Source organism: Otolemur garnettii, unplaced genomic scaffold (genome assembly GCF_000181295.1).
Source record: "Otolemur garnettii isolate 467f Iridium unplaced genomic scaffold, OtoGar3 scaffold00212, whole genome shotgun sequence".
Taxonomy (NCBI): domain Eukaryota; kingdom Metazoa; phylum Chordata; class Mammalia; order Primates; family Galagidae; genus Otolemur; species Otolemur garnettii.
Genome location: NW_003852607.1, coordinates 664,762 through 676,639, shown reverse-complemented (window position 1 = coordinate 676,639; position 11,878 = coordinate 664,762). Strand labels below are relative to the sequence as shown.

At 46.2% G+C, this 11,878-nt stretch overlaps 1 protein-coding gene across 3 annotated transcripts in view; it reads left to right on the top strand.

The window, feature by feature from the left end:
- The first annotated feature begins 255 nt into the window (after nucleotides 1-255).
- Nucleotides 256-11,878, top strand: part of CACNG6 (calcium voltage-gated channel auxiliary subunit gamma 6) — a 17,980-nt gene continuing 6,357 nt past the window's right edge. The window contains exons 1-3 of one of the 3 annotated variants that reach the window (XM_003801580.1): nucleotides 256-589; nucleotides 5,435-5,509; nucleotides 7,338-7,475. In XM_003801580.1, coding sequence (XP_003801628.1) covers nucleotides 256-589; nucleotides 5,435-5,509; nucleotides 7,338-7,475 — 547 coding nt within the window. The remainder of the gene's footprint in view (nucleotides 590-5,434; nucleotides 5,510-7,337; nucleotides 7,476-11,878) is intronic. The other 2 variants (XM_012812631.1, XM_012812633.1) reach the window with 2 other exon arrangements.

Genomic DNA, 11,878 nt, shown 5'->3' with positions numbered 1-11,878 from the left:
GCCCCATTTTCTTTGCTGAATTCTTGAGGGCACCTCAGTCCCTCTGAACCTCAGGCGTCCCCAGTTCAGGGATCCAGTTTTTTCTTTTCTAAATCCCAGAGGCGACCTTGTCTTTCCCAACTGAGGTTCCAGGGTGGACCCGGTCAGATCTTGCTCTTTAATAGTCCTCGGGGATTCAGCCCCTCCAGCCCACCAGGACTCCTGCTCTGCCCTGCCTCCTCTGAGTCGTTCTAGCCCAGCTGGCAGGCCAGGAGGATGATGATGTGGTCCAACTTCTTCATGCAAGAAGAGAGTCGGCGGCGGGGGGCCGCGGGCCGGCGGCGGGCTCACGAGCAGCAGGGGTTGGAGCTGACGCCGGAGCACGAGGGGAAGGTCAAGCTGGCGCTGCTGCTGGCCACCGTGGGCGCCACGCTGGCGGTGCTGTCCGTGGGCACCGAGTTCTGGGTGGAGCTCAACACCTACAAGGCCAACGGCAGCGCCGTCTGCGACGCCGCCCACCTGGGGCTGTGGAAGGTGTGCACCAAACGACTGTGGCAGGCTGACGTGCCCGCGGGCAGGGAGACCTGTGGCCCCGCGGAGCTGCCCGGAGGTGAGAGGCCGCCGCCCTGGGCCAAGGCTTGTGTCCCGCAGGCAGACAGGGTGTGAGGAAGGGGCCTGTGTCTCAGAAAACCGCACCCCAGAAACTGCCCATGCTCCCAGAGAAAGAGACCTGGCATCCCCAGAAAGCGCCCACATCAGCCTCGGGTCCCATAAACTGGGGAGGGAGAGAGAGGTTGAGCCTCAGACCCAGCTGAGCTCCAACTGCCTTACCTCCAGAGAACTTGTGCCCCAGCCAGCCTGTACCCCCAGCTACGGCCTGTGACCCCAGCAAACCTGTGCCTCCATGTCCTTTGTGCCTTAGAACTTGCAATCAGCTAAGGCCTCTCCCCTGGGTATGGCTGTAGCCCTAGACTAGCATAAACTACCAAATCATCCTGCACCCCCATCCTGCATCCTGTGACCTTAGACCAGGCTGTATCCCTCCATCATTTTGTGCTGCCAAAGAAAGCCTGGGCCCCAAGACCATCCTGTGCCCCCCAACTATCCTGCACCCCCAGACCAGCCTGTGTCTTAGTTATAGCCTCTGCCCCCAGACTAACTTGTACCCTCAGACCGGTCTATGCTCCTAGATCATTCCATGACCCCCAAAGCCCCTTCCCAAGCATTACTGGGTCCTCCTAAACCAGCCAGTAGCTCCAGAGAGCTAATGTCCCTAGATAAACCTTGCTGTGTCCCTACACCCAATTTGCTATTCCAATGCAGCTGGTACTTTCAGACAGCATGTGCCCACACCAGATGGCCTGCATCCCCCAGAAACTTCTGCACCCCCTGAGGCAGCCTGTGCCCCAGGGAGACAGTCTAGGCTCCTGTAGCCAGCTTGTACTTCCACCCTGGAAACAGTCTGCACTCCCACCCTGTGAGCCCTGGGGACATAGACCAGCTTAAGGCTCACACCTAAGTAGAATCTCTGCCTGTTCCCATCTACTGATTCCACCAAATGACACACTCTCCAGAGACTTCCCAGAATCCCAGAGTAGACCTTAGGCTTCCTGGAAATGCTCTTCTTCATTTCCTATCCCTCTCGCCTCTAAATGTTCAGGCTGGACATCCCAACCCTTCTCATTTTCTTTTATGGACACCCCCATGGCCCTCACATTCTTGTACCCTTGGCTTTGCTGAGAGATATCCCATAGTCCAATAGGACACACCATACCTTGTACTTTCACCAGTGGAACATTCTATACTCCTTGGGAACTGGATGACATCTCATTCTATCTCTACTGACTGAAGGAAAATACCGGACACCCCTCAGAGCCTATCTAGGCTGTTGTATATTTGATCACCCGTATGAGATGTCTATCATTCTTTTCTCTCCAAAGAATGTCTTACAATCTTCAGTACCCCTCAGAGAATATTTCCTGTCTTTCTGGGATCCAGATAGTGTTTCCCTCATCCTTCACTTCTCCAGATATGATGTCTTGCATCATAGGGCCCCAGATAGCATGTTCCAGGTCCCTGGTAACACCAAAGGGTGCCAGGCACCCCTTGCTGCCTGAGCTACCCACACAATGTCCAGCTGGGCTCTCTGAAAGACTTCACTGCTACAGATGAGCTAGCTTTTGCCCCTTGGGATCCCAACTTTTGTAGAACAGATGATCTGATAATAAAAATATTAGATGCCTATGTAGTGCTTGGTTCTATTCTAAATGCTTTAACTAATTAACCATCATAACAACCCCATGAATAGTTATTATGAATCACCCTCAATCCCTTGGTCTATGTATCCATGCTGCTTGTATGGAATTTGAGCCCTGATTATCTTTGTTCTTAACAGCTACATTACATCACATCTCACTAGTCCCTAAAGAGGACCCAAAGTTTCTTGCTGCACTGGAGGGAAATTTCCATCCCACCTCGCTGCATAATGTGGAGTACTTCACATCTCTTGCTTTCCTGTCTATTGGTCAGAAAGGACTTCAGTCTCCTCACAGGGCTATTACTGTCACCCCACAATCCCAGCCTCTCTGAGGACATCTCACAATCTTCATTATCTCAGAGAGACAGCCCACACTTCCCACTGCCCATCAGAAGACATTCCCTCTCTCCCTTGGCTTCAAGAGGGCCGACCCATACTCTATCCTTCTCTAGATGGGATATGCCATATCTTTGGGGGTCAAGAGACAGGATGTCCGAAATCATTAGTAGCCAAAATGGGATGCCAGACACCCCATCCTGTCCCAGAAGGGACTTCACACTTCTTTCATGGAAGAAGACCATGTTTCCCAAACTGACTGCTGCAAAAAACCTCCTCACCCTTCCCTTTGTGACACTGAACATCCCTCGCTTCTTGCTGGTGCAGGGTAAGAATTTACACCTCTCGCTACTGACCAGACATCTTACTCCCTCAAGGTACCGGGTGGAGTGTTTCACACCACCTCACCTGGATCAGGGATTTATCTCTTGTCCCTGCACATCCTCTTTCAATTTGGACAGTTTCTTCTCCACTTCTCTGGACTGCCCAGCCCCTCTCCTATTTTTCTTTACCCCTTTTGTTCTCGACCTCTTTTTCCCCTTTCCGTGCCTCAGTTTTCTCATCTGTAGGATAAGACAGTAGGTTGAGCGAGGTGAGTTCTGAGGGAAGTTCTAGCTCTAAAATGCAGTTGAGAAAGTATCTTAATAAAGTTAAGGTTTCTTGGACCTTACAAACATAAAGTTGGGTGAATCGCACTCCTCAGTTTTGTTACAAAATCATTATCAACCTTTGCAAAATCTTCCTTGTACTTCATTTTACATTTTTTAAATTCTTTCCTAACTCATCTCTTTAATATATTTGATGTATAGTCATGGATATGTGTTGTGACTTGGAAAATATATGGTCTTATGTATGTATGTGTTTTATTTACATGAGATCATGCTACAGATTTTGTCCTTTTTTGGAATTTTTTTCCCTCATACCACTTTGTTTGTTTTTGAATTTTTTTTTTTTTTTTTGAGACAGAGTCTCACTCTGTAGCCCTGGGTAGAGTGCCACACTGGTGTCATAGCTCACAGCAACCTCAAACTCTTTGGTTCAAGTGATCCTCCTGCCTCAGCCTCCCAAGTAGCTGGGAGCCCCCCTCTATGCCTGGCTAGTTTTTCTATTTTTAGTAGAGACAGGATCTCACTCTTGCTCAGGCAGGACTTGAATTCTTGAGCTCAAGCAGTCACCCACATGGGCCTCCCAGAGTGCTAGGATTACAGGAGTGAGCCACTGTGCCTAGCCTTAATTTTTTTTTTTATTTTTGATCAACATTGTGTCTCTCAAATCTCTCCATCTCATTTCACGTTCTCCTAGCTCATGGCTATTCTACTGGGAGCACCATCACATTTACTTATCTGTTCTCCTGGAGATGGACACCTAAGTTGTTTTTGACTCCACATGAATTATAAATAATGCTTCAGTGAACATCTGCATATATGTTCTCATATATTTTTCTTTTCAGATATATACCCAGGAGTGAGTTTTTTTTTTTTTTTTTTTTTTTTTTTTTTGCAGTTTTTGGCCCGGGCTGGGTTTGAACCCGCCACCTCTGGTATATGGGGCTGGCGCCTTACTCCCTGAGTCACAGGCACCACCCCAGGAGTGAGATTCTTGAGTTGTAGGGTCATTTCATAAAATACCTCAAAGTGGCTTCCAAAAAGACTAATATCAGTTCACACTGCCAGCTCTTTCCTCTTATCCTTCCAAACCCTCAATATTACCCTTTTAAAATTTTCTAGCCTAATTTATCAAAAGTGGTGGCTCCCTGCTGATTTCAGTTGCATTTCTGTGATTCCTGGTGAAGTAAAGCATCTCTTCATGTACTTGGGGATTACCCTGCTGCATAACTATTTACATCCTTTCCCCATTTACCCCTCTCTTCTTGCTGATCTGTAGGTACTCTGTGTGTTTGAGAAAGAAGTCCATTTTGAGATGGAATCTTTCCTGAGTCTCTTAGCTTTCTATTACCTGTATGTTTGTGTACTTTGTTGGATAAAGTGATTATCATTTCTTTTTTTTTACTTTTTGTGAGACAGAGTCTCACTCTGTTGCACCAGGTAGAGTGCTGTGGCATTAGAGTTCACAGCAACCTCAAACTCTTGGGCTCAAGAGATCCTCTTGTGTCACCTTTTGGTCTCACTCTTTTTTTTTTTTTTTTGAGATAGAGCCTCAAGCTGTTGCCCTGGGTAGAGTGCTGTGGTACCACAGCTCACAGCAACCTCCAACTCATAGTCTTAAGCAATTCTCTTGCCTCAGCCTCCCAAGTAGCTGGGACTACAGGTGCCCACCACAACACCTGGCTATTTTTTGGTTGTAATTGTCATTGTTTCGCAGGCCCAGACTGGATTCCAACCGGCCAGCTCTGGGGTATGCGGCTGGCACCTTAGCCACTTGAGCTACAGGCGTCCAGCCAGGGTCTCGCTCTTGTTCAGGGTGGTTTCAAACTCCTGAGCTCAGGCAATCCACCTGCCTCAGCCTCCCAGAGTGCTGGGACTACAGGCATGAGCCACTGTGCCCGGCCTGTGATTATCATTTCTAATCTCATTTTACCCTCAACAATCCCTTGTGAAGGGCCCAGGAAAGAGATCATCTCATTTTAAAGAGGAAGGCCTAGAATCAGAGGCCCAGAGAGGTTTAGGACCCATGCAAGGCCACAGATCTGGACCTCACAGCTCCTGGGTGGAATCCCAGCTCCTGACTGGGGTGTGGCACAGGTGGCTTTTATATCTCTGAGCATCAGTTTTCTCCTCTATGTATTGGGGGTGCTAATACCCTAGTTTTAGGCTTTTGTAAGCCATGTTAAGTGTCTAGCCCTGAGCTGGCACCAGGGATTTCGTATCATCACCTCCTCTGTTCTCTCTTTTGCTTCCACAGAAGCAAACTGCAGCTATTTTAAATTCTTCACCACAGGAGAGAATGCACATATCTTCCAGAGAACCACAAAGAAAGGTGAGAACTTTTCACTCTGTGCTAGGTGAGGGGTGGAGGATATACTGACCATGTTGGAGGAGTTTGTTTATTTATTTATTTATTTATTTATTTTTGAGACAGAGTCTCAATCTGCATCCCTGCATCCCTCAATCTGCATAGTACTCTATGCCGGCATCATCATCATGGCTCACAGCAACCTCAAACTCTTGGGCTTAAGAGATCCTCCTGCCTCAGTCTCCCAAGTAGCTGGGATTTTAACTGCCTGCCACCATGCCCAGTTAATATTTCTAGTTTTAGTAGAGATGGGGTCTCACTCTTGCTCAGGCTGGTCTCAAACTCCTGAGCTCAAGTAATTCACCCACCTTGGCCTCTTAGAGCGTTGGGATTACAGGCATGAGCCACTATGGCTGGTGGAGGAGTGACTTCTTGACAGCACTGTCCCTTTCTCTGCCTTATCCTGGGATGGGCTTGGCTTCTTTAATCTGCAGATGTCCCATCTCTGGGGAGTGATGGCAGGAGAGTCAATGATGGGGACATTATTCTCCAAAGCCCTGTGCTTACACTCTTACCCCTAGTTCTGCCTATGCCACATGCTGTGGAACTTTGGGCAAGTCCCAGCCCCTCTCTGTGGGCAGCGTGTTTGACACATCACAAATGTGCATGTACCACATGGAAAGCACAGCACTCGGGGCTCACTGATATGCTCACCAGTCTTTTCTATAACCCTCCAGATGAGAAAACGGAAGTCCAGAAATGGTTACAATTATTTTTCCCCAAGAAGTGGCAGAGACTGGAGCAGGATTCAAATTCAAACAGTTCTGACTCTAAAGCAGCACTCTCTTGCAGACTCTTCTGTAAAAACAGAAATGTTCTGTGTCTGAACCATATGGGAGCCACTGGACACACTTGGCTACCCAACACTTGGAATGTGGCTGGTGTGTTGAAGGAACTGAGTTTTAAATTTGGTTTAATTTAAGAGTCAATTTAGAATTAAGTGGCCACATGGGGCTAGTGCTTACTGTAATGAACAATGCAGCTCTGAAGACCTTGCCCTTTCAGCTCGAACCCCTGACTCCCCATCACCGCTCTGGCTCAGTGTCTCCACCAGGAAGGGAATTGGACTTATGTCCTGAATCTTATCTGGCCTTTGTAGAGATTTAATGAGATGATGCACCTAAAATACTTGATATGGAGCCTAGCACATAGTGGGTCCTCAATAAATGGTGGTGGTTCTTTACCTTCTCCTCTTCCTCTTGCTCTTACACTGTGTGAGGTTGGGCAAGCTGCTCTGTGCCTCTGAGGTAGTGAAACTCAGGGAAAACCCACGCCCTGGGCACTCACTTTACCTATGTGACCTCTAATTCTTATGACAGCCCACCCAGGTAGAGATTTTGTTCCTGATTTTCTAGAAGAGGAAACTGAGGCAGAGAGGAGTTCAGAGTCTTTACCAGAGTCTTCTACCTAGGAAGTGGCTGGGGAGGATTCCAACTTGGATCATTCCACTTAATACACCTCCTTCACCATTGTCTCCTTCGTACCCCACTGCCTCAGTTTCCTCCCTATAAGGAGGTGACCAGATCATAAGTTAATGATTGGTAATTCCCACCTCTTTATAATCCTGGTTCTGTCTCCTTTTTGCTCTGTGGCCTTAGGCAAATAACTGACCCTCTCTGAGTCTTACTTCTTTAAACAGTGTAAACAGAATGTTGGGCTGGATGATCTTCTGCTTGAAGATTCCTCTCTGGTCCTGAATCTTACATCTCTCTGGTTCTGAGTCCCTATTGATGAGTCCTCCCCACTCCCTACATTCTATGTTCTCTGCTTCTTCCCTCTCTCCTCCTTACAGAAGTGAATCTGGCAGCTGCCGTGATAGCAGTGCTTGGCCTGGCAGTCATGGCCTTGGGATGCCTCTGTATCATCATGGTGCTCAGCAAAGGTGCAGATTTCCTGCTCCGAGTTGGGGCTGTCTGCTTTGGCCTCTCAGGTGAGGATTGAGAGCCTAGAAGCTGAGGACATCCTAGGCTGAGAAGATCTCCAATCACTGTTGCACGCTGGGAGATAGGATCTCTATGTATCATTGCAAGTTGGGTGTAGGGACTCCAAGTACTGTTGCATGCTGGGACATGGGATCTCTAGGCATCATTGCAAGTTGGGAGTGGGATCTCCAAGCACTGTTTCATGCTGGGAGTTGAAGGGGATAGTTCAAGGGTCTATAGGAGGCTCAAAGATGGAGAAATTCCAAGTCTTGATATTGGCTGAGGATTGGAGAGTCTCCAAATACTTCTTTAGATTTGGGCCTGGGGTCTCCAAGGATTGCTGCATGCTAGGATTTGGGGTCTCCAAGCACTGTTGAGTACTAGGAGCCAGAGAAAACTCAAGGACTACAGAAGGCTCAAAAATGGGAACATTCTCAGTCATGTTGTTAGCTGGGAATTGGAGGCTCTCCAGACCCTGTTTTAGAATTGGACCTGGAATCTCCAAACATCACAGCATACTGGGGAGGTTTCTGAACATTATTTCATGCTATGAGGACAGGGAAGCCCATAGGCTATAGTAGGTTCAAATATGGGAGAGTTTCAGGCCCCTGTTTTTTTTTTTCTTTTGGCTCAGAATTAGATGGTCTCCAAATACTCTTTTACATTTGATAGCTGAGGTCTGCAAAGACTTCTGTATTCTTGGAGTTGAAGGTTCAAATAAAATGCTATGTCTTGTGAGATGTAGTCCTCACTAATAAAAACTTCAGTTTATTGTACAGCTAGTTCAAATCCTTACAACAGTGCTACTAGGTAAGGATTGCTATTTTCCCTTTCATAGATAAGAAAATTGAGGCTCAAAGAAGTCAGATGAAATCCTCATGTTAGGGTGGCGCCCGTAGCTCAGTGGGTAGGGTGCTGCCACTGAGGCTGGTGGGTTCGAACCCGGCCTGGGCCAGCTAAAACAACAATGACAGCTGCAACAACAACAACAAAATAGCTGGGCGTTGTAGCCTGTGCCTGTAGTCCCAGCTGCTTAGGGGGCTGAGGCAAGAGAATTGCTTATGCCCAAGAGTTTGAGGTTGCTGTGAGCTGTGACACCACAGCACTCTACCCAGGGTGACAGCTTGAGATTCTGTCTCAGAAGAAAAATAAAGGAAAAAAAAGAAATCCTCATGGTAACACAATCAGTGATAGAAGATGTGGGACTTAAAACTAGGTCTTCTTATGTCAAAGTATGTCTTATCACCTCACCTCATTATTGCATCTTGGAAACTATGTTTTTGCAGGATCTTTGTAAGCTCAGAATGGTGTTATGGAATGAATGCTCAACTGGGAGGCATGTGGTCTAAATTCTAGCCTAGGTTGTGCCCTGTATCATCATCTTAGGAAGGTACCTTTCCTTTTCTGGGCTTTGTTTCCTTATTGGGTTAAATGTTTTCTAAGGTGGATAGAAACATCATTAATTATAGAAACTTCATTTCTTTATTCTTTATGTATTATGAGAACCTACTATGTTCTAAGAGCTAGAGATACAAGATCCAATAGGAGAGAAACCGTGTCTGTTCTCATAGAGCCAGACATAGTCTGTAACCAATAATTATGCAAATAACAGTTCAGTTATAATTGTGGTAAGAGTTATGATAAAAGTATATTAAGGGTTCACACTGTGCTGGGAGTGTGTATCAGAGAAGCTCCTCAATAAAGTGTCATTTGCTCTGTTAATTGAAGGATAAATAGGAATTATTCAAAGTACAATGGTGACCATTGTGGTGGCAACAGGTGATGTTGATGTTGCCATTGGTGGTGATGTTGACGGTGATGGTGGTGATGGTGGTGATGGTGGTGATGAAATAGCATGTGCAAAGACTGAAAGACTTCACAACTTTGAGGAACAGAATAAAGATTAGAGCTGATGCAAAGCAAGCTTGCCGAAGTGTACATGGTGGCTTTGTTTAATGAGTGAGGTAGAGGCCTGACCCAAGATGAAGCAAGAGAGACGTGCTAGGCATTTTAAAAGCATACCTGAGTGGAAAATTACAATGACAACATTATTGTTGCTTTAGAGACCTCCCTGGATAAAGGGGGGAAAAATCCAGTCATCCCCTTTCATTTTATTCATTTATTCATTTGTTTATTTAATTCATTGGAACACACACAGATCTCCAGAGTGCCCCCTGGATATCCATGTGGGTTTGGTTCCAGGGCTCTCCAGAGATGCCAAAATCCATGGGTGCTCAAGTCCCTTATCTAAAATGGTGTAGGATTGGCATAGAACCCCTGTACATCTTCCTGTGTATCATAAGTCGTCTCTAGATTACTTGTAATATCCAGTACAATGTAAATGCTATGTAAATAGTTGATACAACATATTTAGAAAATAAGAAACAATGTCTGTACGTGTTCAGCACAGATGCAACCATCCTTTTTTTCCCCCAGTATTTTTGATCCATGGTTGGTTGAATGCTTGGATATGTAACCCTCAGGTACAGAAGACTGATTGTGTATATACATGTATATGTAATATTAGGAGAGTACACAGGACAGAAAGCTGCCTCGTAGAGATTATCACCTGATTGAGGATGTGGAAATAACACAATTACAAACTGGAGGAAGTGCTCTGAAGGAGAAGCAGTGTGCTGTGAGGGTGCACAACGAGAGCACTTGATTTACTGCAGGGAGTGAGAGGGGCCCACTCTGAGAAGGTGATGTAGAAAATGTCAAAGTCCAGGTAACCAAGCTGGAAAGAGTTCTTTGGAGGGTGACAGGGATGCTGGTGCAAAAGATAGTCCCGTGAAATCAATAGGGAATCAAAAAGATCTGGTTGGAGTCCCAAATTCTTAGAAGTTGCATAATATAAAAATACATTTTTAGATTCCTGGGCTGAAATCTACGAGGCATGAACCCATGCATCTAAGTACCAGGTGTTTGCCCATTCACTTATCCTTCCATTCTTTCTTACGGCAGTTTCTCCCTCTTTTTCCCTCCCTTCCTTCCATCTGTTTTTCTTCCTTCTTCCCTCTCTCCAACCATCTATTTATCCATCTGTTCACACATCCATTCATTTCACAAGTATTCTTTTTTTCTTTTTTGGTGGTGGTGGGGGACAGTGTCTTACTCTGTTGCTGTGGATATAGTGCTGTGCCATCCTAGCTCACAGTAACTTCAAACTTTTAGGCTTAAGGGATTCTCTTGCCTGAGCCACCCAAGTAGCTGGGAGTACAGACACCCACCACAACGCCCGGCTATTTTGTTGTTTTTGTTTCGCAGTTGTCGTTGTTTCGCAGGCCTGGGCCGGGTTCGAACATGCCAGTCTCAGTGTATGTAGCTGGCGCCCTAGACACTGAGCTACAGGTGCCGAGTCAACAGCCTCAAACTCCTGGGCTCAAGCAATCCTCTTGCCTTAGAATTCTGAGTAGCTAGGATTAGGCACCCACCACCACATCCAGTTAGTTTTATTTTATTTTATTTTTAGTAGAGACAGGGTGTAGCACTTGCTTAGTCTCAAACTCCTGTCCTCCAGCAGTCCACCCCCATCAGCCTCCCAGAATGCTAGGATTATAGGCATGAGCCACTATGCCCAGCCACAAGTATTCTTTAATACCTAATAAATGCTAGATGCCATGCTAGGTACCCCTGGGGACAGAATGAGACAAAGGTAAAGATGACCCCTATTCTCATGGAGTTTACAGCTTGGTAGAAAGTTGGTGCTGACATTGTTATTTCAGTCACACCTGCATTACCCCCGGGTGTGCCCCGAAGTTGTTGATATAAAAGGGATTAAAGGAAGTCTTGGGCATGAACATATCTACAGATTGTACAACCAAATAAGAGGGATGATGGATCGGATTTCATAATTACTGCGGCTACGTTGGGTGTCAGAGATTGGAGTAGGTTGGGCTTTTGAAATCTCCCTAGATAAAAGAACATGTTCCGGTTATATCGTCTCCCTCCCTGTGATGTCTATGTCAGGTGTGCTTCTGTGTTTTAGAGCTATGATACAGACAAGTTTGTACCCCCCATGGATTTATAGTCCAGTGTGGGAAGACAGAAGTGAGAGAGAGACAATACTCATCTAAATCAATGTATATTAATAACTACCAACTGTGATGAATGATATAAAGAAAAAGTAAAGAGTGTTGCTGTACACAGGTTCTACACACACACAAACAAAAGATAAAGAGTATGAGGAAAATACATAACAGGTAGGCTCAAGGTGACGGTGGTCAGGTAAACCTTCTTTAAAAAATTTAAATTTAGGCTGGGCGCCTGTGGCTCAAGTGGCTAAGGCGCCAGCCATATACACCTAAGGTGGCGGGTTCGAATCCAGCCCAGGCCCGCCAAACAACAATGATGGCTGCAACCAAAAAATAGCCAGGCGTTGTGGTGGGTGCCTGTGGTCCCAGCTACTTGG